The following is a 27,402-nucleotide window of genomic DNA, read 5'->3' on the forward strand; positions in this document are numbered from 1 at the left end:
GACGGCATTAAGAAAGAGAACGTTGCTCACAGTCCTCTAGAAGTTAAATCAAACCACAATCCCGGGGCTCTCGAAGAGGCCTTCGTCATCAGATCAAATCAGATCAAATCGTCAGTTGATTGGGTGGTTTTGAAGAGAGACATGATGAAAGGAAATGCGAAAATGACCAGAAAATCCAGATTAGAGTATAGGGCTAACTAAAGAACCACGTATGCTAGACACGGGCATCTAAGGAAATACTACGCCACCACGGTTAAAAAGGAACCCCAAACCGAATGAACGCTAACATATACTATGTGACTACGCAAATAGTCCAACCAAAAGTTCTGGAAATAATCCAGCTCAATACGAAAATGGAATAATTAGCATAATTTCTGATGGAGAAAGTGCTTGCTTTAATATTTACAAACACATTTCGCAATTGGATTAGAGACTGAATGATGAACCGTGGCACAAAGCAGCTGAAAAGAAATTATATGGGTGTTGGACACAAATAATCTTTGTGTCCTATCAATCCACGCTGCTAGAGAAGCAGCGCGGCTCAGTGGAAAGAGCCCGGGCTTTGGAGTCAGAGGTCATGGGTTCAAATCCCGGCTCCACCAGTTGTCAGCTGGGTGACTTTGGGCAAGTCACTTAACTTCTCTGGGCCTCAGTTCCCTCATCTGTAAAATGGGGATTACGACTGTAAGCCCCAAGTGGGACAACCTGATCATCTTGCATCCCCCCAGCGTTTACAACAGTGCTTTGCACATAGTAAGTGCTTAACAAATACCATCATCATTATTATTATTATTGAATAAAGGCATGCACTATTATCCCATAGGGAAAAATTAAAAGGGGAATTTTAGTAAGAAATGCAAAGAGCAGCAACGAAAGCAGTGTTGCCTAGTGGATAGAGCACAGGCCCGGGAACCAGAAGGACATGAGTTCTAATCCCAGCTCTGCCAGTTTCGTTCATTCAATCGTATTTACTGAGCGCTTACTGTGTGCAGAGCACTGTACTAAGCACTAGGGAAGTACAAGTCGGCAACATCTAGAGACGGTCCCTACCCAACAGCGGGCTCCCAGTCTAGAAGGGGGAGACAGACAACAAAACATATTAACAAAATAAAATAAACATAATAGTAAATATGTACAAGTAAAATAGAGTAATAAATCTGTACTGTGTGACCCTGGGCAAGTCACTTCATTTCTCGGTGCCTCGATTACCTCGTCTGCCAAATGGGGATTAAGACCGAGCCCCACGTCGGGCATGAGAAGCAGGGTGGCTCAGTGGAAAGGGCCCGGGCTTTGGAGTCAGGGGTCATGGGTTCAAATCCCGGCTCCGCCAACTGTCAGCTGGGTGACTTTGGGCCAGTCACTTCACTTCTCTGGGCCTCAGTTCCCTTATCTGTAAAATGGGGATGAAGACTGTGAGTCCCTGTGGGACGACCTGACCACCCTGTAACCTCCCCAGCGCTTAGAACAGTGCTTTGCACATAGTAAGCGCTTAATACATGCCATCATTATTATTATTATGTGTAAAGCACTGCTCTAAGCTCTGGTTAAGACGGTGAGCCCCTCGTGGGACAACCTGATCACCCTGTAACCTCCCCAGCGCTTAGAACAGGGCTTTGCACATGGTAAGCGCTTAATAAATGCCATCATTATTATATTATTATTATGAACTGTGTCCAACCTGATTAGCTTCTCAATCTACCCCAGTACTTAGTACAGAGCCTGGCACTTAGTAAGCGTTTAACAAACACCATTAATTAAAGAAAAGCAAACAACAGGCCAAAAGAACGGCCAAAAGAGTGAAAACAAGGGGCAGATGAAGTATCTAAATAAATACCTGGAGAACACTTTCCTATTCCTATTAGCCCTGCAGTATAGGGCTAATAAAGCCTGGAACTAAGGAACCATGCGCGCTAGACCCAGGCATCTGAGTAACTATTATGCCGCCACAGATTATTTATTTAGCGCTAAATTATTTATTTATTAGGCGCTGCAGCTCATCATCACTAGTCGCTGGGAAACCTCTAACCGCACCATCTCGCAAAGAGACTTTCAGCTCCTCATCCGCTCCTCTTCTGCCCCGCCGCGGGGTCCCAATCTCACCACCCTCAGTGGGACTTATTGAGCGCTTATGGATCGCAGAGAACTGCACAGCACTTGGGTCCGGTGACCACAGGGTGGGTAGACTGCCCCCCCGCTCCCAACGTCCCCTCTCGACGCATGGATCCACACCTTCAACTCCCAACCGAATTCCCTGGCCCCACTGTTCCTCCGCCAGTCTTTTCCCACCGTCCTCCGGCCCCGACTCACCCCCAGCGGTTCCCTTCCTCTGCTCACGTGCGCACGCCGCAGAGCACTGCTGGTGGAAAGCCAGCCACCGAGACGACTTGAGTCGCCTCCAGTTCAAACTCACCCGCCCTCTCCTCTGTTCGAAAGGCCTACATCTCCTCCCTCACCGATTCTTCCGGACTTTTGGCTCCCTTCAGAAATCCCTCTCCCCATCACCACATTCTCACTGGCTACGGTGTTGACAAAACCGAAGCCATCAAGCATGGCCTCGCCGAAATCTCCCTACCACTCTCCGACCTCCTCATTCGTACTCTCGCCATCCTGAGTTGTCTCTCAAGAGACTCCCCGCCGCCTGCTTTCAAAATCCAACTCCTCCTGTTACTCTAACCTCATCCCTTCTTACCTTTTTCCCGCTCACACTGGGAGCACCGTGTGGGACAGGGACCGTGTCTCATCCGACAGTGCTCGGTACATAGTAAGCCCTTAAGAAAAATACCCACCCCCTCTCTTCATCCCTCCCAGACCGCCATCTGCAACTGCTCACTTCCTAATGGCTTCTTCCCATTTGCCTTCAGACATGCCCATGTCTCCCCCCTCCTAATAAAACCATGTTTGGACTTTATTCTACCGCCCCTTACGTCTACTGCTCCATTCTCCTTCCTACCCTCCCTGTCCAAATCCCTCAAACACGTTCCTTATCCCACCCCGTCTCCACGTTGTCTTCTCCTCCATTCCAAATACAATGGAGGCAGAGGGGACGCTTCACCTGAGCCGCCGTGGCTACGTCGAAACATGAAATTTTGTTCAACATTTTCATTCTGCTCCGATTTCCGGGACAGAAAATTACGTCAGTAAGGCCTATTCACACTATTTGGACAAGTCACTCGCAGCAGTGGGTGAGCTGGGAATCAATCAGGGAAGGCTTTACAGAGGAGGTGAGGTTTAAAGAAGGCTCTGAAGAAGGGGAGAGTTGTCACAGGGAGAAGGCATAAGTTCCAGTTCCCGGGGATGGAGATAGGAGAGCTCAGAGGGTTGTTCGTTTGGAAGGTGAGGACGGGCTGGGGAATAGACGGAGAGGGAGCCCATCCGCGGGACGGGGAGACCGGAAGACGGGGAAAGAGTCGGCAGTAGACACCCAACCATTTGGGAAATAAAACCAGTGACGGAGAAGCAATCTCATACAAGCAGGATGATGAGGAAATAAAAGGAAAAGAAGGGATAGGAGAGGCATTTTCCCAGATTGCTCCAAGGAGGATAAAGCTATGCTATGGAATGAAACGATATTGGGAGAATACAAGTATTGTAGGAAATGGCACTTAATTTAGAAGAGGTGAAAACTGAGAAGCGCCAAGACCGGTGAAGGACTTGGAAAACATTTACAGCTGAAAAGAGTAAAATCTGGGGGGAAAAGACTGCAAACAGAGAGGATAAATGAGATACCGTGCTGAAGAATAATGATGGAGATAATGAAATAATGAGAATAATGAAAATAATGAGAAGCAGCGTGGCTCAGTGGAAAGAGCCCGGGCTTGGGAGTCCTAAGGTCATGGGTTTGAATCCCGGCTCCACCACTTGTCAGCTGTGTGACTTTGGGCAAGTCACTTCACTTCTCTGGGCCTCAGTGACCTCATCTGTAAAACGGGGGTTAAGACTGTGAGCCCCCCATGGGACACCCTGATTACCTTGTATCCCCCAGCGCTTAGAACGGTGCTTTGCACATGGTAAGCGCTTAACAAATGCCATCATTATTATTATTCTGAAGAAGTAAACAGAGTCTAGTCGGACTGCCTTAAAGACAAATTAAATCTGTTTAAAGTCTAAACTGTAGATGAAATTTATATCAAATATGTTAATATTGGCTATTAAGGTGACGATGTCGGGAGAATAAAACTTAGAGAGCGGGTCAGAAAGCAGCAGAGCAACTGAACCTACAAGAGGCACATTTGTACGAAGCGAAATTCTACCAGCAAATAATAATAATAATGGCATTTATTAAGCGCTTACTATGTGCAAAGCACTGTTCTAAGAGCTGGGGAGGGTAAAAGGTGATCAGGTTGTCCCACGGGGGGGGGAGGGGCACACAGTCTTCATCCCCATTTTCCAGATGAGGGAACTGAGGCACAGAGAAGTGACTTGGCCAAAGTCACACAGCTGACAGTTGGTGGAGCCGGGCTTTGAACCCATGACCTCTGACTCCAAAGCCCGGGCTCTTTCCACTGAGCCACACTGCAAAGCTGTGCATTGCTTAATAAAACAAGCGCCGGACGGAGTCTCAGGAAGGATACCTAACAGGGACTGTATACCTGATCACCTCGTAACCTCCCCAGTGCTTAGAACAGTGCTTCGCACGTAGTAAGTGCTTAATAAATGCCATCATTATTATTATCACATCAGGCGGTTACTTTATAAATAAAATGCATCACTCCATTCCTTTTTCACAAGCCCTAGGTCTTACCTTCGCTTTACAAGTTAATTTTAGTTTGCATATTGTCAAGTACTCACTCGCTAGAATACTCACGGGTTATTGACCGAATGGCTATGGTTTTTCCATGCAATTTTTGCAAAGTGTTCTATTTTTGTCCCTGTAAAGAAAGTAAATATCTATTAGAGAGCGCGCTTTTCCAATACTGCTTTGTGTGTATTTCATCACGACAACTTTGGGCTCAATTCTTCCCCTGGCACATCATAATCTGTGATGCAGACAGGTGTTTTCCAAGTACGAGCCACTTTTCTTTAGAGCTGTTAACTTCTGTAAATGGCCATCGGCTCCTCCAACCCTGCTGTTTCTCGCCACGCCGGACGGAAATGGACTCAGCAGGGCTCGAGGGAAAGAACGCGGGCTTTAGAGTCAGGGGGTCATGGGTTCAAATCCCGGCTCCGCCACTCGTCAGCTGTGTGACTCTGGGCAAGTCACTTCGCTTCCCTGGGCCTCAGTTCCCTCTTCTGGAAAATGGGGATGAAGACTGTGAGCCCCCCGTGGGACAACGTGATTGCTTTGTAACCTCTCTAGTGCTTAGAACAGTGCTTTGCACATAGTAAGTGCTTAATAAATGCCATCGTTATCATTATTACCAGCAGTCTCTCCGCTAGCAGTTCTCTTCTCCCACTTAAACCCAGCCCACGCTCTTGATGCCTCCTAAATTCACCTTCTCACTCTGCCTCCTTCTCAACTCTCCCCTCTCACCCTTTGACGATGCTCGTCCTCTTTCCGGCCACTCATCCGTCAGAGCACCGTCCCATTAGATCGTAAGCTCCTTGCGGACAGGGAACGCGTCTTGTGTTTCGGCTCTGTTTTCCAAAACACGTTAGTTCACACCACCGCTTACCTCGACGACAGCTCGGCCCAAGGTCAAAGCCCTTCCAAATCCCTGCAGGCTCAGTTCTGGGTCCCCTCCTATTCTCCATCTACACTCACTCGCTCGGAGAACTGCGGCGTGGCTCAGTGGGAAGAGCCTGGGCTTTGGAGGCAGCGGTCACGGGTTCAAATTCCTGCGCTGCCAATTGTCAGCTCTGTGACTTTGGGCAAGTCCCTTCACTTCTCTGTGCCTCAGTTCCCTCATCTGTAAAATGGGGATTAAGACTGTGAGCCCCCCTGTGGGACAACCGGAGTAAATTTAAAGTAAATTTATTACTCTATTTATTTTACTTGTACATATTTATTCTATTTATTTTATTTTGTTAATGTGTTTTGTTTTGATGTCTGTCTCCCCCTTCTGGACTGTGAGCCCACTGTTGGGTAGGGACCGTCTCTATATGTTGCCAACTTGGACTTGCCAAGGGCTTAGTACAGTGCTCTGCACACAGTAAGTGCTCAATAAATATGACTGATTGATTGATTGATTCCCAAGCGCTTAGTACAGTGCTCTGCACACTAAGCGCTTAATACAACTGAATGAAATGAATGAACAGAATCACTCTGTAACGTCCCCAGCGCTTAGAACAGTGCTTTGCATATAGTAAGCGCTTAATAAATGCCATTATTATTATTATTATATCCGTAGTTTGTTCATTTACATTGTCTGTTTCCCCTTCGAAGTTTGTTGTGGGTGGGGAATGTGTCTGTTCATTCATTCATTTAACCGTATTTGAGCACTTACTGTGTGCACAGCACTGTACTAAGCGCTTCGGAAGTACAAGTTGGCAACAGATAGAGACGGTCCCTACCCAACAGCGGGCTCACAGTCTAGAAGGGGGAGACAGACGACAAAACAAAACATACGGACAGGTGTCAAGTCATCGGAATAAACAGAATTAAAGCTAGATGCACATCATTAACAAAATAAATAGAATAGTAAAGATGTACAAGCAAAATAGAGTAATAAATCTGTGCAAACATATATTGTCTCCCAAGTACTTAGTATGGTGCTCTAAACGCAGTAAACGCTCAGTAAATACGACTGATCGATTGCTTCTCTGGGTCTCGCTGCCTCTCGGACCACGGTAACGGCAACAGCAGCCTCGGCTATTCTCGGCCACTCCCGTCTCTGCCATGTCTGAACAGACTGAACTCTCCTGAGGTCAGCCGGCTGGAAACTGACACTCTGCTCCCTTATCCGTGGCTCGGTGGAAAGAGCCCGGGCTCTGGAGTCAGAGGTCATGGGTTCAAATCCCGGTTCCGCCAATTGTCAGCTGGGTGACTTTGGGCAAGTCACTTCACTTCTCTGGGCCTCAGTTCCCTCATCTGGAAAATGGGGATTAAGACTGTAAGCCCCCCGGGGGACAATCTGATCACCTTGTAACCTCCCCAGTGCTTAGAACGGTGCTTTGCACATAGTAAGCGCTTAATAAATGCCATTATTATTATCATTATTATCTCCATCGAAATGATGAAACCCGAGGAACCCGGGCTCCACAATGGGTTAACTCTTCTTCTCCCACTCCCTCCAGTTCGGGGGGGGGGGCGGAGGAAGGGGTTGGGGGGGGCCTCCCGCAATGCCATTTTCACACCATCCCACCCTCTCCTTCGAAGCCCAGCCCGTCTCATTCTTCCACTGACCTTCCTGCCACTCCCAATCTCCACCTCCAGTTTATCTGAGCCATAAGGGTGTCTTTTTCGCCTTCTCTCCGCCTTTACGGATGGATGGCCAGCCACTAGTTTTGAAACAGTGGGGAAGATGACTGCCTTGCTGCCAGCCTCTTATTCATGCCCTTCTTTCAGCCAAGAACTCCCTCCCTTTCCACTCGCAACAGGGTACCATCTTGAGAGGCTTTCTGATTGGACAGCCGAACCTGCAGAGAATCGGTGGACAACCTACAAACTTGGCTCTTTTAATAATAATAATGTTGGTATTTGTTAAGTGCTTACTAAGTGCCAAGCACTGGGGTAGATGCAAGGTAATCCAGTCGTCCCACGTGGGGCTCAGGGTCTTCATCCTCATTTTCTTCATCCCCATTTTCCAGATGAGGGAACTGAGGCCCAGAGAAGTGAAGTGACTTGCCCAAGGTCACACAGCTGACAAGTGGCAGAGCCGGGATTAGAACCCACGACCTCTGGCTCCCCAGCCTATTCCCTTTCCACTGAGCCACGCTGCTTCTCTGACTCTCCTTCCCATCCAACTGTCTGAGCCCCTTTTATCTCTTTTCCTCCCTCTTATCCAGCTTTCCCCCTCTACTGGTAGTCAGTCTTCCCACCATCTAGATGGGAATTCTGGGTTTATGGAAGTACCCGTTCTGCTAATTCTGATTTGAAAATGTAAAAAAAAAAAATTCATAAGAGGTCCTTTAATAATAATAATAATAATAATTTTGATATCTGTTAAGCACTATGTGCAAAGCACTGTTCTAAGTGCTGGGGAGGATACAAGGTGATCAGGTTGTCCCATGTGGGACTCACAATCTTAATCCCCATTTTACAGATGAGGTAACTGAGGCACAGAGAAGCAACTAGCCCAGAGTCACACAGCTGACAAGTGGCGTAGCCAGGATTTGAACCCTTGACGTCTGACTCCCAAGCCCGGGCCATTTCCACCGAGCCACGCTTTAACGTCACCTAGCTTGGATCCCCCAAAGTAGAGTTTTGGAGATGCAAAAAAATCAAAGAATGCTCTAACATTCCAGGGACAACTACTGGAAACGTCTGTACCTGATTAAAGGCAGTCACAGAAATGAGAAAACGGGACAAAAATGGCCTTATTTGGTAGAAAACAAAGGCTTGATAGGAATTCTGGAGATGCAGAAAAATCAAAGAATGCCCTAACATCTCCTTCTGATGCCCCACACCGTGTTTCAGCATACTGCAGATGACAAGGCCTGTTAGAACAAATGCCACCAAAGTTCCTATATAAACCTTTACTGAGACCCAATAAAACAGGAACCACAGTAGAAGTTTCTTTTTGCTAAATTGTATACAGGTGTATATAATTGGGAGGGCTATCATCACATTCACAGGACACAGCCTAGAATTCATGCATAAAGTGCCCTGCACTGGAAATCTCTGACCTGTTATATTGTACCCTCCCGAGCGCTCTGCACACAATAAGCACTCAACAAATACACCTGACTGACTCACTCCTAAAACGGCACCTTTCTCATTCAGGTCCCTAAAAAGAAAACTGGAAAAAAAAACATGAAGCGAAGTGGAAGTTTTCACAGAAATAACTGGATTGAAAAGATCGGCAGTTTGGATTCACAAGCAACGCTTAAAGTGAAACACTGGCACTTGAGTAATTTAGGTGGAACAAACCAACAGACTGGCCGGGAAGGAGGGAGGGAGGGCCCCTGGGGCCGGTGCTTGCCTAATTGAGAACAGACAATACAAACTGACACGCCAGGGACAACTACTGGAAACGTTTGTACCTGATTAAAGGCAGTCACAGAACTGAGAAAACAGAACAAAAATGGCCTTATTTGGTAGAAAACAAAGGCTTGATAGGAATTCTTTCTATCTGAGACACCAGTTCTTTGCATTGCTTGAATCGCCCGTTATTTCTCAGGCAAATAAATGAATTCCCGGCGCTCCCTTGCGCACGGACTTTCTTAGGTACCGATGGTTGAGATTCAAAATATTTCCCGTGATAACGGGGCCCTACTTCCCGGGACACCTGGCAGCCGGAGAGCATGCCCTGGTCACGCACACAGAGCCACGGGCACTGAAGCGTGGCCTAGTGGAAACAGCCTGGGTCTGGAGTCGGACGGCGTGAGCTCTATTCCCGGCTCCACCCCGTGTCCGCTACGTGACCTGGGGTAAGTCGCTTCACTTCTCTGGGCCTCGGTTACCTCATTTGTAAAATGGGGATTCAGAAGGTGAGCCCCATGTGGGACACGGCCTGTGTCCAACCTGATTACCTTGTAGCTACCCCAGAGCTTAGAACAGTACCCGATACATAATAAGCGCTGAACAAATACCACAAAAAAACAAAACAGAACAGTGGGGTTAGTTCCCCAGAGGATGGGAGGTCCACAGGGGCCCCGACAGTCCCCCCCCCTCTCCCTGACCCACCAAATTATGGGCGGTCAAACTTGGAAAAAGTTTCTCCTTTGCTTCCTCTTACTTAGGATGGCAGTCTCAGCACAGCAGACATGTAGCGAAGTCCGGGTTAGAACCCGCGTCCATCTGACTCCCAAGACCTGCGCTCTATCCACTGGGCCATACTACTTCTCTGCATCCTGTCGGTCCTATTTTCACAACATCTCTAGAATACACACCTTCCTCTCCACCCAAACTGCTACTGACCCGATCCAAGATCTTATCATATTCCGTTTCAAACACTCTCCCTATCTTCGAAGCCCTATTAAAACTATTTCCCCTTCAGAAAGTCTTCCCTGATTAACCAATTATCTCCCCACCCCGTTCTTCCTCCCTTCTGCATCCACTCTGAATTTGGGTCCCTTTCCCCAAGCACTCGGACGTTCATCCCAGTCTCACGGCATGGCTCATGACATTCTGCTGCTTCCCTGATCTATTTTAGAGTCGGTCCCCACAACTAGACTGTAAGCTCCATCAGGGCAGAGACCGTGTCTACCGACTCTGTCAGAATGATCTGGGTTCTAATCCTGGCTCCACCACTTGTCTGCAGGGTGACCCTGGGCAAGTCACTTCGCTTCCGTGTGCCTCAGTGACCTCACCTGTAAAATGGGAATTAAGATCATGAGCCCCGTGGAGGACAGGGACTGTGTCCAACCTGATTAACTGGTTTCTACCCTAGTGCTTAGAACAGTGCCTGGCACATAGTAAGCGCTTAACAGACACCCTAAACAACAAACAACTCTATGGTGCTTTCCTAAGCACTAAGCACAGGGCTCTCCTCCTCTGCCTCGCTGAGAAGCCTCCATCCCGATTGCACCGCCTTGGTGGGACTGACACGGGGAAGCAGCCGCGGCCCAGGACCGCCTCCACAAAACCTCGGGAAGACCGCGCGACTGCAGCTGGATGCCGGAGCAGAGCCACAAGGAGCCTGAAATTCTGCTCCTCTGCCACCGCTCTCCACCCAACTTTAGTTTTGTCTCAACGTTGTCTTAGAGTTTTATTTCCTCTCTTCCTATGCATCTGTCACCAGTTCCCTCTCCCTCCCTCTTTTTTTTGTTAGAATAAGCCCCGCTGAGGACCAGGAACCGTGTCCAATTCCCAACTGTTGTACTACTTCTTAGTGCTTAGAAGAGTGCTACGCACACAGTAAGCACTGAATAAAATTACTGCTACTGTTTCAGTAAGTGCTCGATAAATGCTATTGGTCGGTTCAGTCCTTTTTTTATTTTTTAATGGTACTTACTCTGTGCAAAGCACCGTTCTAAGCGCTAGGGAGGTTACAAGGTGATCAAGTTGTCCCACGGGGGGCTCACACTCTTAATCCCCATTTTACAGATGAGGTAACTGAGGCGCAGCTTCAGACTTTTCACTGGTTCCATTCGCTGTCGCCACAAACGAAACAAAAAATGATTGAGGAACAGATTCGAAAAGTACCATATTTTTCCATGTGCTCCTTCCCGGCATTTCCAAACAGCTGAGCGGCTATTGGCTTTGTGGCGAGGCCATACTTCTTCACCATCACTTCGATGTGCTTGTCTATCGGGTTGGTCCTGTCTGTGTACTGTAAAACAACCTTAAGTTCAGAGGGCTGTTGGACTCTCGGGGCACGCCAGACCACTTCGCCCCTTTGGACACAGTGAAGAACAAACTGCACTTCTTTGGGCGCACCAAAATCATTTGATCATTTGGAAAATTAAGGGCTTTCCACTCAGCACTCAAGGAAATTTGGATAGAAGTTCCTTCTGACCAAAAAAAAAAAAAACCCACCTGCGTTTGAGATATCACAGTATCTGCGTTTGCCTAGAAGAGACATAATCATCTGGCTAAAAAAAGTTTCTCCAATGTTGTTAAGAAGGGTTTTTCCTGATTTCTCATGATGATGTATTTATGGGATTCGTCTACAGTACTGATAATCAAATAATTGCCGGGCAGACTTAAAACCGGGTACAGGGCCACTATCGGGTGACGGGTGACTGAGATCCCAAACTCTGGGTCTGTTAGAAGTGAGAGTGAGTCGGCCCCAGGGCAAGCCCGCCCGGAGTTGCCTTCTGAGGTGCATTCACGTGCAGATGGTCGTCCCCCTGGGCTCTGGGGATTCTTCAATCCAGCAGCTGAATGGAGCAACTGCACTGGTGCAGAAAGTTGCCCACTCTTCAAATAGACTAGCCCAGACCGAACCTACGGCAGCCAGTCGCAGGAGGAAGAAAAAACCAAGATAGGAGGCCTCGGACCCTCTCCAGAATCTAGCCAGGGTCAGTTTGGGTGAGCAGCCTGTGCAATCCCGGTCCTACTGCTTGCCTGCTGGGTGACCATAGCCAGGTCACTTCCTTTCTCTGAGCCTCAGTTTCCTCAACTGCAAAGGGGGGGGGAATCCGATCCCACTTAGACTGTGAGGCCCCTATGGGACAGGGACCGTGTCCAACTTGTATCTACTCCAGAGCTTAGAAAAGGGCTTGACGCATAGTAAGCACCGAAATACCATAATTATTAGGAGTAGTAGAATTGACAGTACTTTCCTAGGGTCAGTTTTCAGTACTCCGAAAGATCCTGTTGAAAGTCACTCAGAGAGGGGTGGGGGAGAAAGACACCAAACTAGACGTGCCATTCCAGGAAGCAAAGAGGCTTAATTCCTCACCTCCTCGCCCCAGAATAGGGGTGATCCAGGGCAAAGCAAGCTCCAGAGCTGCCCTGGATTATAGTGAGGAAGGATTTTCCCGTATCTTTTTCCTTCCGATGCTGAGTCAGGGGCCTCCTCAGAGCCTGCTTCACACCGGTAAAGCCCCTCCTATCCCCCGGTTAACCTGACGGGAAGACAGGCTGGGGAAAAGGGCGTGGATGATCTGTTTGGGGGTTCTGCTGTGCAAACCTTAGGTTGGGGTTTTCAATCTTTGTTTGAGTTTACCTTCTTGCGTCCTACTCAAATATACCTCCAGATAAAATGTTATTTGTTAACAGGCATGAGTAATCAGTTTTTGAATTTGACGACACACTCAGGTTGCGCTTCCTGGCGGATTCTGGCCAGGTTCCGCGCGCCTGGTTCGAAGGAGGAATATCGCTTCTTACTCTAGGTATTTTAGCAAGGTGCCCCATGCCGGGCAGTGGTCTACACAGATTTGTCCGGTCAACTAAAGTCCTCAAGGGTCCAAACAGCCACGGAACCCATTTTCAAAAAGAAAAGAAAGGCCCCAGATGAGAGCAACTCCAACCGTGAGGCTCGCCTCCCCGTCTGCTGAAAGTGGCGATGGGTGGGAGGGTGGGGGAAGAGAAAAACCGGGCGACTCCTTAGACGTTTCCAATCAGGGTCTGAGAAATGGACGCTAAATCGGCCAACCAGGATCTCAGAGTCTGAAGACGATCTGCCTTCAGGTGGATGACAGCCACCGACTCGGCCTCAACCAAAACACTTTTTTTTAATTGGGCCAAAGAGACGGACCGACTCCGTCTTCTACAGAGGTAAACCTTCGCCAAGCAGAAACAATCTCTAGGAGTAAGAGGAGGATGTTTAGTCCCAAAAGAGATGGTTCTTGAGCAAAAAGATCGGGGAGAGAGGATTTAGTCACTCTCTCCTCTGTGGGAAGATGATTTCTCAATTCTATCCAGGGTCTTTCTTGATTTGGAGAACATTTCTAATTTGCTTTTTTTTTAATGGTATTTATTAAGCACTTACTATGTGTCAAGTGATGGGGCAGATAGAAGATAATCAGGTTGAACCCAGCCCATGTCCTACGTGGGGCTCACAGTCTTCATCCCCATTCCATCACAACAAGAATTACGTTAAGAAGTAACCTACCAACCCACAGAGAAGCGTCAGATGCCGAAAACAGCTGAATGTCAGGTCAGCGAGTTGCTTTTTGAAGAGCTTTGCGTGCTATACAGACCAAAGTCCTCCGGCCCTCTGCCCTCTAGACCGCTTTGGGTGAATGCTCTGACAAGACTCAGTTGCCTTCTCAAAGTCTTGGGTGCCACCAAAAGTGAACTGAAGCAGTTGCCTTAAACTACCCATCTCTCATTTGGCCAGCCAAAGTGCTCAAAGGGGAAAGCCCCCGGCTTGGACTCCATTCCTACGGCAGTGTAGTACGTGTATGGTGGGTAATAATAATGATGGCATTTATTAAGCGCTTACTATGTGCGAAGCACTGTTCTAAGCCCTGGGGGGATTACAAGGTGATCAGGTTGTCCCACGGGGGGCTCACAGTCTTAATCCCCATTTTACAGATGAGGTAACTGAGGGGAACCTCATCAAATTGGGTACAATCAGGGAATGGGAAGAAGTGCCACAAGGGCACAAAGAAGCACAGGTTGTCCATCGGAATAAGATCAGTCGTGTCTCAAGTGCTAGCCATCGTGGGAGAGCTCTCCTGGCCATTCCTGGCCAGATTCCAGCCAGAGTAACAGCCCAGCGGGCGGAAAAAATGCTTCCCGAAAACCACGGCCGACTGACGTGATCTTTGCCGGTAGGCCGTTCCAGGAAAAATGTGGCAAGCGGAACCACACTGGCTTTCCACTGAGTACGCCGTGATGGCCCAAGGGTTTGGCTACCGGGAAAAGTTCCTTTAACCCTCACGTGGCCCCTCCACGTTGGAACAGGTCAGAGCTTTGGATTAAGGCTGCTCCCACCCCCTTCGCTCTCACACAGGGTATAAAGGCTGGCTGCCTTCTTACAGACGGATGCCTTTCACCAGCCTTGTTTAGAGGCCTAGGGCCGGTGGCCCACACGGAGAATCACCTAGGCGGCAGACTCGGGAATTTGCAGCCGCTCACGCAAACGACCAAGAAGCCAGAGACTCTCGTGACCTATTATTTGTGCATGACCACAGTAGCGGTCAACACTCTCAGAGACAGAATTGCTTACTCAAAGCTTCACACAAGCCACTAATCGCTCTGGGCAGAAAAATCCATCTGAAGAAGTCTGAAGTTAGCGCCAACAGAAGTGTCTGCTCTGAGAGGAACATATCACATATGACGTGCATCTAGCTTTATGATATGCATCGAGCTTTATTTCTATTTGTTCTGACGATTTGACACCTGTCCACATGTTTTGTTTTGTTGTCCGTCTCCCCCTTCTAGATTGTGAGCCCGTTGTTGGGTGGGGACCGTCTCTATACGGTGCCGGCTTGTACTTCCCGAGAGCTTAGTACAGTGCTCTGCACACAGTAAGCGCTCAATAAATATGATTGAATGAATGAATGAATATCCTTGGCAGTCGGCTCTGGCTGCTAGAGATGACATCACAAGACGTAACAATATGGCCGGGGCAGAGTTGGGAAATCTGGAAAACGTTGGCTCAGGGGACAGAGGAGCCGTGAGGCAATGGCAGCGTTATGAAACCAGCTGCCCAATTCCCGCCTGAGACGGCAGAGACTCCTACAGAATCAAAAGCCCCGAGGCGCTGGCGATGATCGCCCTCGGAGACGTTAACTCTGAAGCACGCTCCAAAGACGGACGGAGAGGAAAGGACAGTGTCAGGCTGTACTGAGCCCAACTTCCAAAGAAACCCCACTGATCCAGTGCCCGGGAATCTGCGGCCTGAGACCGATCCCCCTGCCAATGAATCTGCCTTTCAGTCCAAGCGGGGGTAAATGCACCGCTTAAACCAAGGAGAAAGACACCGGGTGAAAGGCAGCTGTGAACATGGAGGAACCAATGCTAATGTTACCTCGCGTGGTCTGTGGTTGGCTACGTGCCCGGGCCTCTGGCAGAACAGCGCTTAGTACAGGGCCTGACACATAGTTTAGCGCTTGACAGATGAGAAGCAGCGTGGCTCAACGGAAAGAGTCCGGGCTTTGGAGTCAGAGGTCATGGGTTCAAATCCCAGCTCCGCCAATTGTCAGCTGTGTGACTTTGGGCAAGTCATTTAACTTTTCTGTGCCTCAGTTACCTCATCTGGAAAATGGGGATTAAGACTGTGAGCCCCCCGTGGGACAACCTGATCACCTTGTAACCTCCCCAGCGCTTAGAACAGTGCTTTGCACATAGTAAGCGCTTAATAAATGCTATAAAATAAATAAATAAATAAATAATACCATTTAAAAGACAAAACAAAACAAAAAACAGGACCAACGCTCGGCCACTGCTCTCGACAGGAGACTCTGTCGGTTTTGATCACCAAACTCTCCTTTTTCCTCCTTCCCCGCCACCCTCTTCGGTTCGGGAGAGACTGGCTGTCCTCTAGTTCACTGCCGTCTGCTCTCATCTTTTTCCACTGCTAAGAGCCAATCTACATTTCTCAATCTTATCTCGTCAAGGACTCTGGTCGAGGATAGGCTGTCTCATTTCATAATAAATGAATTCTGCCAATTTGGTTCAGGACGATTTCCTCATTGTTGTACCGATCGGTAGGCCAGAATTTCAAGGGGAACAACTTAAATACTTACTTTTGATCCGAGGGATCCTTTTTCCATCTTTTCAAACCCAAGAGCCAAGACGCAGTCTGCCAAACCTTGAAAGAAAATTGGGGAGGGTGGCTTATCATCGGGCTGGGTTTCCAGAGGTGTGATAAAAGCCAGAGTTCCTGGTTCTATAAGCTTGTAAAATCAATCACTGGTATTTACTGAGTGCTCGTTGTGTGCGGAGCACTGTACTAAGTGTTTGGGAGAGCTCGCTACAACAGAGTCGGCAGTCACGTTCCCTGGGCATAAAGCACATACAGTCTAGATGGGAAGACAGGCATTAAAATAAATTACAGATACCTACATAAGTGCAGTGGGGTGTAACGGGTACAGAGAAGCAGTGCGGTCCAGTGGACGGAGCACAGGCTCGGGAGTCGGAAGGTTCTAATCCCGGCTCCACCACGTGTCTGCTGGTGTGTGACCCAGGGCAAGTCACTTCACTGTGCCTTAGCTACCTTAACTATAAGATGGGGATTAAAGCCGATAGCCTCATGTAGAAGGTGGACTGTGTTCAACCTCGTTTTTCTTTCATCTGTCCCAGTGCTTAATACAGTGACTGGCACATAGTAAATGCTTAATACCATTAAAAACAAACAAACTAAAAAAAGAGAACTAGGCCGCAAATGTTTCTCATCGAGAAGGAGTGGGGCCTAGTGGACAGAGCCCAGGCTTGGGAGTCACCACTTGCATTCTATTGTACTTATATAACATCCATCCGACTGTCTGCGAATCTGCACGTCCTTCCGTCTGCACCGTGACTATTTAACCTTGCTTGGTGTAATTCCAAGCTCTAAAACAAGAACATCTGGGACCAACACGGGCACCTACGGCGAAGGGGATGATATCTGCAGCATATTAACCAACAGGCTCGCGAAAACAGTTTCTGGGAAACGCAAGATTTCAGTTGACGTATCTGTGGCGTACAACATTACCTCCCAAGATGAGCTGTCGGGCCATGAACAGAGCAGTAGAGCCAGTAGAACAGTTGTTGTTCACATTGATGATGGGAATGCCTGTCATTCCTAAACCGTAGACAGCCCTCTGGCCACAGGTGGAATCGCCTATAGAGAGCGGGAAGCAAAAGAGGCGAAAAAGGAAATTGAGAAAGTGAGGTGCTTCAACCGTTCGTTTGAATCCAGCAAATGATGAATAACAAGGACCTGCCGAATTATGCTTTCCTAATACGGACCTTGGGCAAAATCACCACCACATTGTTCAGGGGGCAGACGGGACAATCGCTTCAGTTTTCCGCTCTTCCAACTTAAAAAATGATTCCTAAATGTTCACTCCTGGGATAGTGACGGTGGTGGTCTGTGATTATTCCGTGCATACCCAGCGAGGTTGGGGGCAACTAGTTGTATCCACTAGTAGAGCCTAGTAGTCCAGCCCACCAGGATGCCTGGAGCTGGGGGACTTGGCACAGACCCCCCAGCCTGTCTAGGAGCCCGGCTACAGAGTCTGGGGTCATCTTTGGGCAGACCACTGGGTCAGCATGGGATGGCTTATCTTTTTTTTTCCCTGAACAATTCATTACAAATATAACTCACCATAAACGTAGCCAACACACGCTTGTTCCACAGCCGAATAAGGAATCTCTGCGTCAGCTAAAGCTCTCTGGCCTGGAAGAAAATGATCGACTGCATTTGCACCTGCTCAGAAATGGAGTTTTCAACAGTGCACAAAATGCCACTGTGTGGCCTAGTGGATAGAGTCACTAATCTATCTGATCCCGGCTCCGCCGGTTGTCTGCTCTGGGACTGTGGGCAAATCACTTCACTTCTCCAGGCCTCGGTTACCTCATCTGTAAAACGCGGATTAAGACGGTGAGCCCCATGTGGGACAGGGATTGCGTCCAGCCTGATTAATTTGCTTTTCTTGCAGTGTTTAGTACATTTCCTGGCATATAGACAGTGCTTTAACAAATATCATACAAAAAAAGACGAGTCTCCCGTCAGGAACAATGGCTGAGCCTCGGAACTAGGACTTTATGATCAAGAACCTGCTCAGGGGAAATGATTCACGTAGCAGTGGTTTAGGTGGGGTCACTGGCGCTGTCTCTGCCCAGCCGGTCATATTCCTGTGGGGGCCCCACACTGCACAGGGTGATTCAAAGGGTCCACGCGATCTGTCCCGATGAGGATGGAAAGAGGAATAAAAGAAAATGACTGCCCTTGTGTTGAACCACATCATCGCTTCTGGAGACCTGAGGGTGCTGGCCAAGATTTCGGGCAAGTCCCATCCCTGACAATCTTTCTTTGAGGCCCAGCCTCCCCCTGGATCAGAGAATCCCATTTGTCCAAGACTGGGCTCTGTAGCTGCTTGGCTTGGGGGAAAGATCCCCTTTCTGAGGGGTTCGCCGGTGGACGGCAGATGGATCGGGATGTCCTGGTTATTCTGCCCGGCCAAGTTTCCCTCGGAGGCCGTGCGGCTCCCCATCTGGAGCAGCGAAGACGGCATATCTCTTCCCCTCCACCCAACCCCACCCCGGGAAGAGACAGCTACCCAATCTGATTTAGGGATGCTCAAAAGACCAACGTTCTCCTACGTATTAATTACCTGCCTCTTGGGCCATTTCAGGGTAGTCAGGCGCCCCTTGAAGTCCAGGCTTCTCAAACTAGAAATGTACCCCCCCCCCCCCAAAAAAAAAAGTCAGTAAAATCATAATGACTGGATTTTGAGAATCAGATTTTATGGCCAGAGACATAAGAAACAATTACTATCCTTTCCGGTTTGTGTTTTTGCCTTTCTTATCAGTCAGTATCATTTTGCAGGTTTTGAGTTTTAAAGAACAAAGGAACACCTAGTTCAGCCCAAGGGCTGCCTGTCTGAATTTCTGGGATGGCGGTAAATATTTCGTTACCATCTCCAGCATGTGGGCAGCTGGCTGCAGAGATATACTTCTTGTTCCTTTCTGATATGAGGGCAAGTTCCATATATTTTTGGAATACGGTGAATTCTGTACATATACAAGCATTTCAAAATATTTTTGAATAACCACAAGAATTCAACACTTACACCAACATTTTGAAATATTAAAGGGGTCTGCTGAGAAAGCCACGCACTTGCTTGGATTTAGCTCCCGCCACAGGCAGTGTGGTTTAGTGGAAAGAACACAGGCCTGGATGTCATGAGACTTGGGTTCTAATCCCGGCTCCACTACATGTTTGCTGTGTGACCTTAGCCAAGTCCCTTACCTTCTCTGTGCCTCAGTTCCCTCATCTGGAAAATGGGGATGAAGACTGTGAGCCCCACGTGGGATAACCTGATTACCTTGTAACTGCCCCAGCGCTTAGAACAGTGCTTGGCACATAGTAAGCACTTGACAAATACCAAAATTATTATTATTACAAATACCGGAAAAACAAAAAACCAGCTGGAGATCTTGGGATCCTTCTGCCACCAATCAACTGTGTTTACTGAGGCTTTACTGTGGACGGAGCACTGTACTAAGCGCTTGGGAGAGTCATTCATTCATTCAATCGTATTTATTAAGCACTTACTGTGTGCAGAGCACTGTACTAAGCGCTTGGGGAAGTACAAGCTGGCAACGTAACAGAGTTGGTAGAAAAAGAGTCCAACGTAACAGAGTTGGTAGAACATTCCCTGCCACAAGAAGCTCACAGCCTAGAGGGGGAGGCAGACATTAAGAGAAATAAATTATGGACACGTACATCAGTGCAGGGGGCTGACGGAGGGGTGAATCAAGCGCAAAGACACTAGGCCCATGGCAGGTTTAGTACACTCCACCTCTGACTGACTTGCTGAAGACCACAGCTGTGGCCTGTACAGCAGGAGAGCCCCAGTGACGGCAAGGCAGGTCTTCAAAGGCCGGATCTGCACTTCCTACGTCCACTCGAGTACTTAAAAAGATTCTCTACACTCCTCTCCCTCTAAATGCTAGGTTTCCTGTGAACAGTTATTATGAGCCCACTGTTGGGCAGGGACTGTCTCTATATGTTGCCAATTTGTACTTCCCAAGCGCTTAGTACAGTGCTCTGCACATAGTAAATGCTCAATAAATACGATTGATGATGATGATGATGTTTCCTGACACTGTTATATCAGACTCTTTCGAGCGCTTTAGCACAGGAAGCACTCAAATATCACCGAATCATGGAGTTCTCCAAAGTAGGGTGAACATCCAATAGGCTGTCTGACTCGGGGTAATCCGTAACGAAGCCACCAGGGAGGGACTTGCTTAATAAATGCCATCATTATTATTATTATTCTCTGGGCCTTAGTTCCCTCATCTGGAAAATGGGGATGAAGACTGTGAGTCCCCCGTGGGAGAACCTGATCACCTGGTAACCTCCCCAGCGCTCAGAACAGTGCTTTGCATGTATTAAGTGCTTAATAAATGCCATCATCATCATTATTATTATTATTATTAGTGGACCTGGGAGTCCGAAAAACCTGGGCTCTAATTCTGGCTCTGCCACTTATCTGTCGGGTGACCTTGGTCAAATCACTACACTCCTCTGGGCCGCAGTTACCTCATCTGTAAAATGGGGATTAAGACTGCAAGTCCCACATGGGACAGCAACCGTGCCCAACCCGATTACCTTGTACTTACCCCAGCACTCAGTACAGTGTCTGGCACATAGTAAGCACTTAACAAAGGCCGTAAAAAAAAGAGCGGTTCCCCCTGAGATGGGGAAAATGAAGGGAGAAGAGCCCGCTGAGCCCAGGGCCCGGCCTCCCTCCCATCGAGGCAGATCCGGAGCCCAAGGGGCCCGAAGGAGCAAGGACCGGTAATCCTAAAGCAGCTCCCCAAAACTACTCAGCAATTGAATACAACTGATGAATGACTGAGTGAAAGGTGAGAGGTCCCACTGGGAGACTTCGTCAGTCAACGGAGTCGCACGGGGCCCTGGAGAGCAGCTTTCCTTCGGCCGCTGTGAACTCTGGGACTGGTGGTCTGATCCGGGAGGACCGGGAAAATCTGCTGTCCCTTTCTCGTTTGTCACTGTTTTGGTCTTTATTTCTGTTTGCCTCTCCTGTTGCCACCAGCTGAAATCCTAAATATCCAAGAGAATCCATTCCTTCCAGCCTCACTGTGCCTTGAAATGGCTGCAACTGCCTCTTGCCCTAAAATCAGTCAGTGGTATTTTATTGAGCGTTTGCTGTGCAAATAACACAGCACAAACAAATAACAAAGTAATAACAATAATAATAATAATAATGGCATTTGTTAAGCGCTTATTATGTGCAAATCACTGTTCTAAGCGCTGGGGCGATACAAGGTGATCAGGTTGTCCCATGTGGGGCTCACAGTCTTCACAGAGAAGCAGCGTGGCTCAGTGGACAGAGCACGGGCTTTGGAGTCAGAGGTCGTGGGTTCGAATCCCGGCTCCGCCACATTTGCTGTGTGACCTTGGGCAAGTCACTTAACTTCTCGGTGTCTCAGTTCCCTCATCTGTAAAATGGGGATGATGACTGTGAGCCCCAAGCGGGACAACCTGATCACCTTGTATCCCCCCAGCGCTTAGAACAGTGCTTTGCACATAGTAAGCGCTTAACAAATGCCATTATTATTATTATTATCCCCTTTTTACAGATGAGGTAACTGAGGCTCAGAGAAGTTAAGTGACTTGCCCAAGGTCACAGCAGATATGTGGAGGAGCAGGGATTAGAACCCATGACCTCTGACTCAGTGGAAAGAACCACGCTGCTTCTCTTCCCAAGCGCTTAGTACAGTGCTCTGCACACAGTAAGTGCTCAATAAATACAACTGAATGAATGAATGTCCAAAGGACAGTGAGCTACGTGGGTCGGAGGGAACAATTTAACAGTCAAAACCCAGCACTCCAGCTAACTCTCCTGATCTCCCACTATCCCCTCTGTAGCCACTCACACCCCACTTTTTCCCCTCTCTCACCTGACTCTCGCAATATTTGCTGAATTGCTGAAAAAGAAGTGTCTTAATGGACAGACCCAAGTCCTGAAGGGTCACTTGAGTGGTAAGAGCAACCGCAGCTATACTAAACAAGCAGTGGGAAGGGAACGTTCTGCCCACTCTGTTATGCTGCATTCCTTCAAGCACTTGGTACGGTGCTCTGCACTCGGTAAACACTTAATAAATACAACTGATGAACGATTGAGTGAAAGGTGAGAGGTCCCAATGGGAGATTTCGTCAACGAGGCTCCCGGGGCCCTAGAGAGCAGCTTGTGAACTCTGTGACTGGTGGTCTGATCTGGGGGGACCGGGAAAACCCGCTGTCCCTTTCACGTTTGTCACTGTTTTAGTCTTTTATTTCTCTTTGCCTCTCCTGTTGCGCGTGCCACAAATCCCCACCCCTCCCCTCTTTATCCTTAGATTATTAATAATCACTGTGACATTTGTTACTAGGGCGCTTACTATGTGTCAAGAACTGAACCAAGCCCTGGGGTGGTTACAAGTCTGTGAGCCCCTTGAGGGGGCTGGGGACTAGATCTGCCTCTCATCTGTATATTTCTTTCCCCGCATTTTAACCCGGTACTCTGCCCGCACTAAACTATTAATCAAGGCAGAGTGGCCAATTTTGTATGCGGCCTAACGGCCCCTAAGTAAGAATTGTAAATACTCCCAAAGGGTAAAAATTCTCTCAATTTTACACTGGATAAAATTCCATTTTGCATTTTCCGCAGCTTCCTTCAGCAAGAAAACACAGGGTAAAGGGAAGCAGCGTGGTCTAGTGGAAAGAGCATGGGCCTGATTCAGAGGACCTGCTTGCCTCTTGTCTGCTGTGTGACCTGGGGCAGGTCAATTAACTTTTCTGTGCCTCAGTTCCCTCATATGTGTGACCTTGGGCAAGTCACTGGACTTCTCTAGGCCTCAGTTCCCTCATCTGTAAAATGGGGATTAAAACCGTGAGCCCCACGTGGGACAACCTGATTACCTTGTATCTACCCCAGCGCTTAGAACAGCGCTTGGCACATAGTAAGCACTTAACGAATACCAACATTATTATATGTAAAATGGGGATTAAGTCCCCCTGCCTCCGACTTAAATCGTGAGCCACATGTGGGACAGGGACTGTGCCCAACCTGATTATCATGTATTATTATCTACCCCAGGGCTTTTTTGTTAGTATTTGTTAAGTGCTTACTATACTAAGCACTAGGGTAGATACGAGGTTGTCTGGTTAGACACAGTCCCTGTCCTGCACGGGGCTCACAATCTTAATCCCCTTTTTACAGATGAGGCAACTGAGGCACAGAGGAGTCAAGTGACTTGCCCAAGGTCACACAGCAGACAAGTTGCCGAGCCGGAACTAGAACCCAGGTCCTTCTGCTCTAGCCACTGGGTTATGCTGCTTGGCATATACTAAGTGCTTAGTACAGTGCTCTGCACACAGTAAGCGCTCAATAAATACGATTGATTGACTGAATGAATGAAGTGCTTAACAAATACCATTAAAAAAAAGGCTTGTCTGGCCTTGATCTGTTCCCTTCTTCTGCGAAGGGCCAAAGCTACAAAAGTCTATTTATCTACGATGGAAATCTGTCTTGGATAAACAGTTTTCCTGGATAATATTTAGCTCCGTGTTAGCCAACTGAAACCACAAACTCACCTATTCAGGGGGAAGAGAGAATAACTTTTCCAGCCTCCTGCCTCCCCGGAATTAGAAGGAACGATTACACAATACCTTCTTCTCACTGAATCCCCGACATGGATGACCCTGGGAGACCACTGGTCCTGCCTGTCCTCCTGTCCTCCCTCCTGTCCGCCTGTCCTCCCTTTCAATCGATCAATTATATTTATTGAGCGCTTTCAGTGGGCAGGACACTGTACCAAATGCTTTGAAGAGCACAAAACAACAGAATCAGCCGACAGGTTCCCTGCCCATAACAAACTTATAGTCTAGAGGGGGAGACAAATATAATTATAGCGTACTTATAATTATATAAATACATAAATTACAGGTACAGATTAAGTGTTGTGGGGCACAGGGAGGTGTGAATAATAATAATTTCCCCCTTGAGGGATTGACCACGCCCCCCCAGCCCAGGCACAGCCCCATAAAGTCCCTTGGTAGTCTGCCTGGGCCCGATAGGAAGTTCTTCCATAATAATAATAATAATGGCATTTATTAAGCGCTTACTATGTGCTTGCCTCCCCACCCAGCCCCACGGCACTGACGCACATATGGGTTATTTACTTATTTCCGTAATTAATGTCCACCTCCCCCTCTAGACCATGAGCTCACTGTGGGCAGGGAACGTATCTGCTGTTACATCGTCGTCTCCCAAGCACTCAGTCCACAGTAAACGCTCGATAAATAAGATTAAACGAATAAGATTGCAAACCAACAGCTTTTGCCGAGACTTAAAAAGGAAAAAAAATCTGTACTGTGGTCACCTTGAGGCTTTCCACAACCCTGGTAGAAGGCTGCTGACCTCCGACCCTGCCAGCTCCTAGGCTTTTTCTCTTTTGGGGGGCTGGAGGCGGGGGGGGTTCTAGTTAACAACCAGGGCCCACGGAGGAGGAGGATCGGCCATCAAGTAGCCAGGTAGTCCATGAGACGGTCTTCATAAGCCACAGGCATCCGCGAAGCCTCCGGAAAGCTCACCCCTACTGAGGGCTCACCTCCTCCGGGAGGCCTTCCCAGACTAAGCCCCCCTCCCCATCGCCCCAACCTGCTCCCTATTCTCCACCCTCTCTCCCACAGCACTTGTGTATATATTTAATTATAATTCTATTTATTTTTATTAATGATGTGTGTATAATTCTATTTATTTATAATGATGCTACTGAGGCCCATTTGCTTGTTTTGATGCCGGTCTCCCCCCTTCCGGAACGTGAGCCCGTTGTGGGCAGGGATTGTCTCTGTTGCTGAACTGTACGTCCCAAGCGCTCAGTATAGTGCTCTGCACATGTAAGTGCTCAATAAATGACAAAATAATAATGATGGCATTTATTAAGCACTTACTACGTGCAAAGCACCATTCTAAGCGCTGGGGAGGTCACAAGGCTATCAGGTTGTTCCACGGGGGGTTCACAGTCTTAATCCCCATTTTACAGATGAGGTAACAGACACAGAGAAGTAAAGTGACTTGCCCAAAGTCACCCGGCTGACAATTGGCGGAGCCGGGATTTGAACCCCTGACCTCTGACTCCAAAGCCCGGGCTCCTTCCACTGAGCCACGCTGCTCTGAATGAATGAATGAATGAATGAATGAATGAAGCCAATGGGGCCTAGTGGAAAGAGCACAGGCTTGGGAGTCGGAGGATGTGGGTTCAAATTCCGACTCTGCCACCTGTCTACTGTGTGACCTTGGGCAAGTCACTTCACTTCTTGGGCCTCAGTGACCTCACCTGGAAAATGGGGGTTAAGACCATGAGCCCCTTGTGGGACGGGGACGGTGCCCAACCTAACTCACTTGTTCATCTACCCCGCACCTAGAACGGTGCTTGGCACATAGCGCTTACCAAACAGCACAGTGTGGCTTAGTGGCAAGAGCCCGGGCTTGGTAGTGAGAGGTCATGGGTTCTAATCCCGGCTCCGCCACCTGTCAGCTGTGTGACTTTGGTTAAGTCACTTCACTTCTCTGGGTCTCAGTTCCCTCATCTGGAAAATGGGGATGAAGACTGTGGTCCCCACGTGGGACAACCTGATGACCTGGTATCTACCCCCACGCTTAGAACAGTGCTTGGCACATAGTAAGCGCCTAACAAATGCCATCATTATTATTATTATTATTATACATCTACTCCTGCTCTTAGAACAGTGCTTGGCACATAGTATGCACTTAACAAATGCCATCATTATAGTTATTATTATTGTATCTACTCCCACCCTTAGAACAGTGCTTGACACATAGTAAGCACTTAATAAATGCCATCATTATTGTTATTATTATTATTATTATTATACACCTACCCCCTCGCTTACAACAGTGCTTGGCACATAGGAAGCGCTTAACAAATGCCAACATTATTATTATTATTGTACCTACCCCCACGCTTAGAACAGTGCTTGGCACATAGTAAATGCTTAACAAATGCCACCATTATTATTATTATACACCTACTCCTGCTCTTAGAACAGTGCTTGGCACATGGTAAGCGCTTAACAAATGCCATCATCATTATTATTATTACTGTAACTACCCCCGTGCTTAGAACAGTGCTTGGCATATAGTAAGCACTTAACAAATGTCATTATTAATATTATTATTATTCTACACCTACCCCCATGCTTAGAACAAGGCTTGGGACATAGTAAGTGCTTAACAAATGCCATCATTACTATTATTGTATCTACCCCCATGCTTAGAACAGTGCTTGGCACATAGTAGGCGCTTAACAAATACCATTATTATTATACACCCACCCCCACGCTTAGAACAGTGCTTTGCCCACAGTAAGCGATAACAAATGCCATCATTATTGTTATTCTTACTGTATCTACCCCCGCGCTTAGAACAGTGCTTGGCCCACAACAGGCGCTAACTTCTCTGTGCCTCAGTTGCCTCATCTGTAAAATGGGGATTAAGACTGTGAGCCCCCCATGGGACAACCTGATCATCTTGTATCCCCCCAGCGCTTAGCACAGTGCTTTGCACATAGTAAGCGCTTAATAAATGCCATCTTTATTATTATTAAATACCATTATTATTATTATACACCTACCCCCACACTTAGAACAGTGCTTCGCCCATACTAAGCGATAACAAATACCATCATTATTACTATTACTGTATCTACCCCCGTGCTTAGAACAGTGCTCAAAACAGTAAGCACTTAACAAATACCATTATTATTATTGTACACCTACCCCTATGCTTAGAACAGTGCTTGGCACATAGTAAGTGCTTAACAAATGCCATCATTATTATTATTAATAATAATAATAAAGAACAGCGCTTTGCACATAGTAAGCGCTTAATAAATGCCATTATTATTATTGTACACCTACCCCCATGCTTAGAACAGTGCTTGGCACATAGTAAGCGCTTAACAAATGCTAACATTATTATTATTATTATTATTATTATTATTATTATTATTATTACTGTATCTACCCCCGGGGTTGGAACACTGCTTGGCACACAGTAAGCACTTAACAAATGCCATTATTATTACTATTATTATTATTAATAACAATAATAATGAATAGTGCTTTGCACATAGTAAGCACTTAATAAATGCCATCATTATTATTATTATTATTGTATCTACCCCCACACTTAGAACAGCGCTTGGCACATAGTAAGCGCTTAACAAATGCCATTATTATTATTATTATTATTATTATTATTATTATTATTGTATCTACC

General features: G+C 47.6%; 1 protein-coding gene across 1 annotated transcript in view; it reads right to left on the reverse strand.

Moving 5' to 3' along the window:
• The window catches only part of SCP2 (sterol carrier protein 2), a 99,629-nt gene that overhangs the window by 67,519 nt on the left and 4,708 nt on the right, over positions 1-27,402 (reverse strand). Inside the window, exons 2-7 of the mRNA XM_038766078.1 lie at positions 18,697-18,754; positions 17,688-17,759; positions 17,073-17,201; positions 16,126-16,190; positions 11,186-11,312; positions 4,805-4,868 (exon numbers count right to left, since the gene is read on the reverse strand). Coding sequence (XP_038622006.1) covers positions 4,805-4,868; positions 11,186-11,312; positions 16,126-16,190; positions 17,073-17,201; positions 17,688-17,759; positions 18,697-18,754 — 515 coding nt within the window. The remainder of the gene's footprint in view (positions 1-4,804; positions 4,869-11,185; positions 11,313-16,125; positions 16,191-17,072; positions 17,202-17,687; positions 17,760-18,696; positions 18,755-27,402) is intronic.

This window comes from Tachyglossus aculeatus, chromosome 24, assembly GCF_015852505.1.
Source record: "Tachyglossus aculeatus isolate mTacAcu1 chromosome 24, mTacAcu1.pri, whole genome shotgun sequence".
NCBI classification, from domain to species: Eukaryota; Metazoa; Chordata; class Mammalia; order Monotremata; family Tachyglossidae; genus Tachyglossus; species Tachyglossus aculeatus.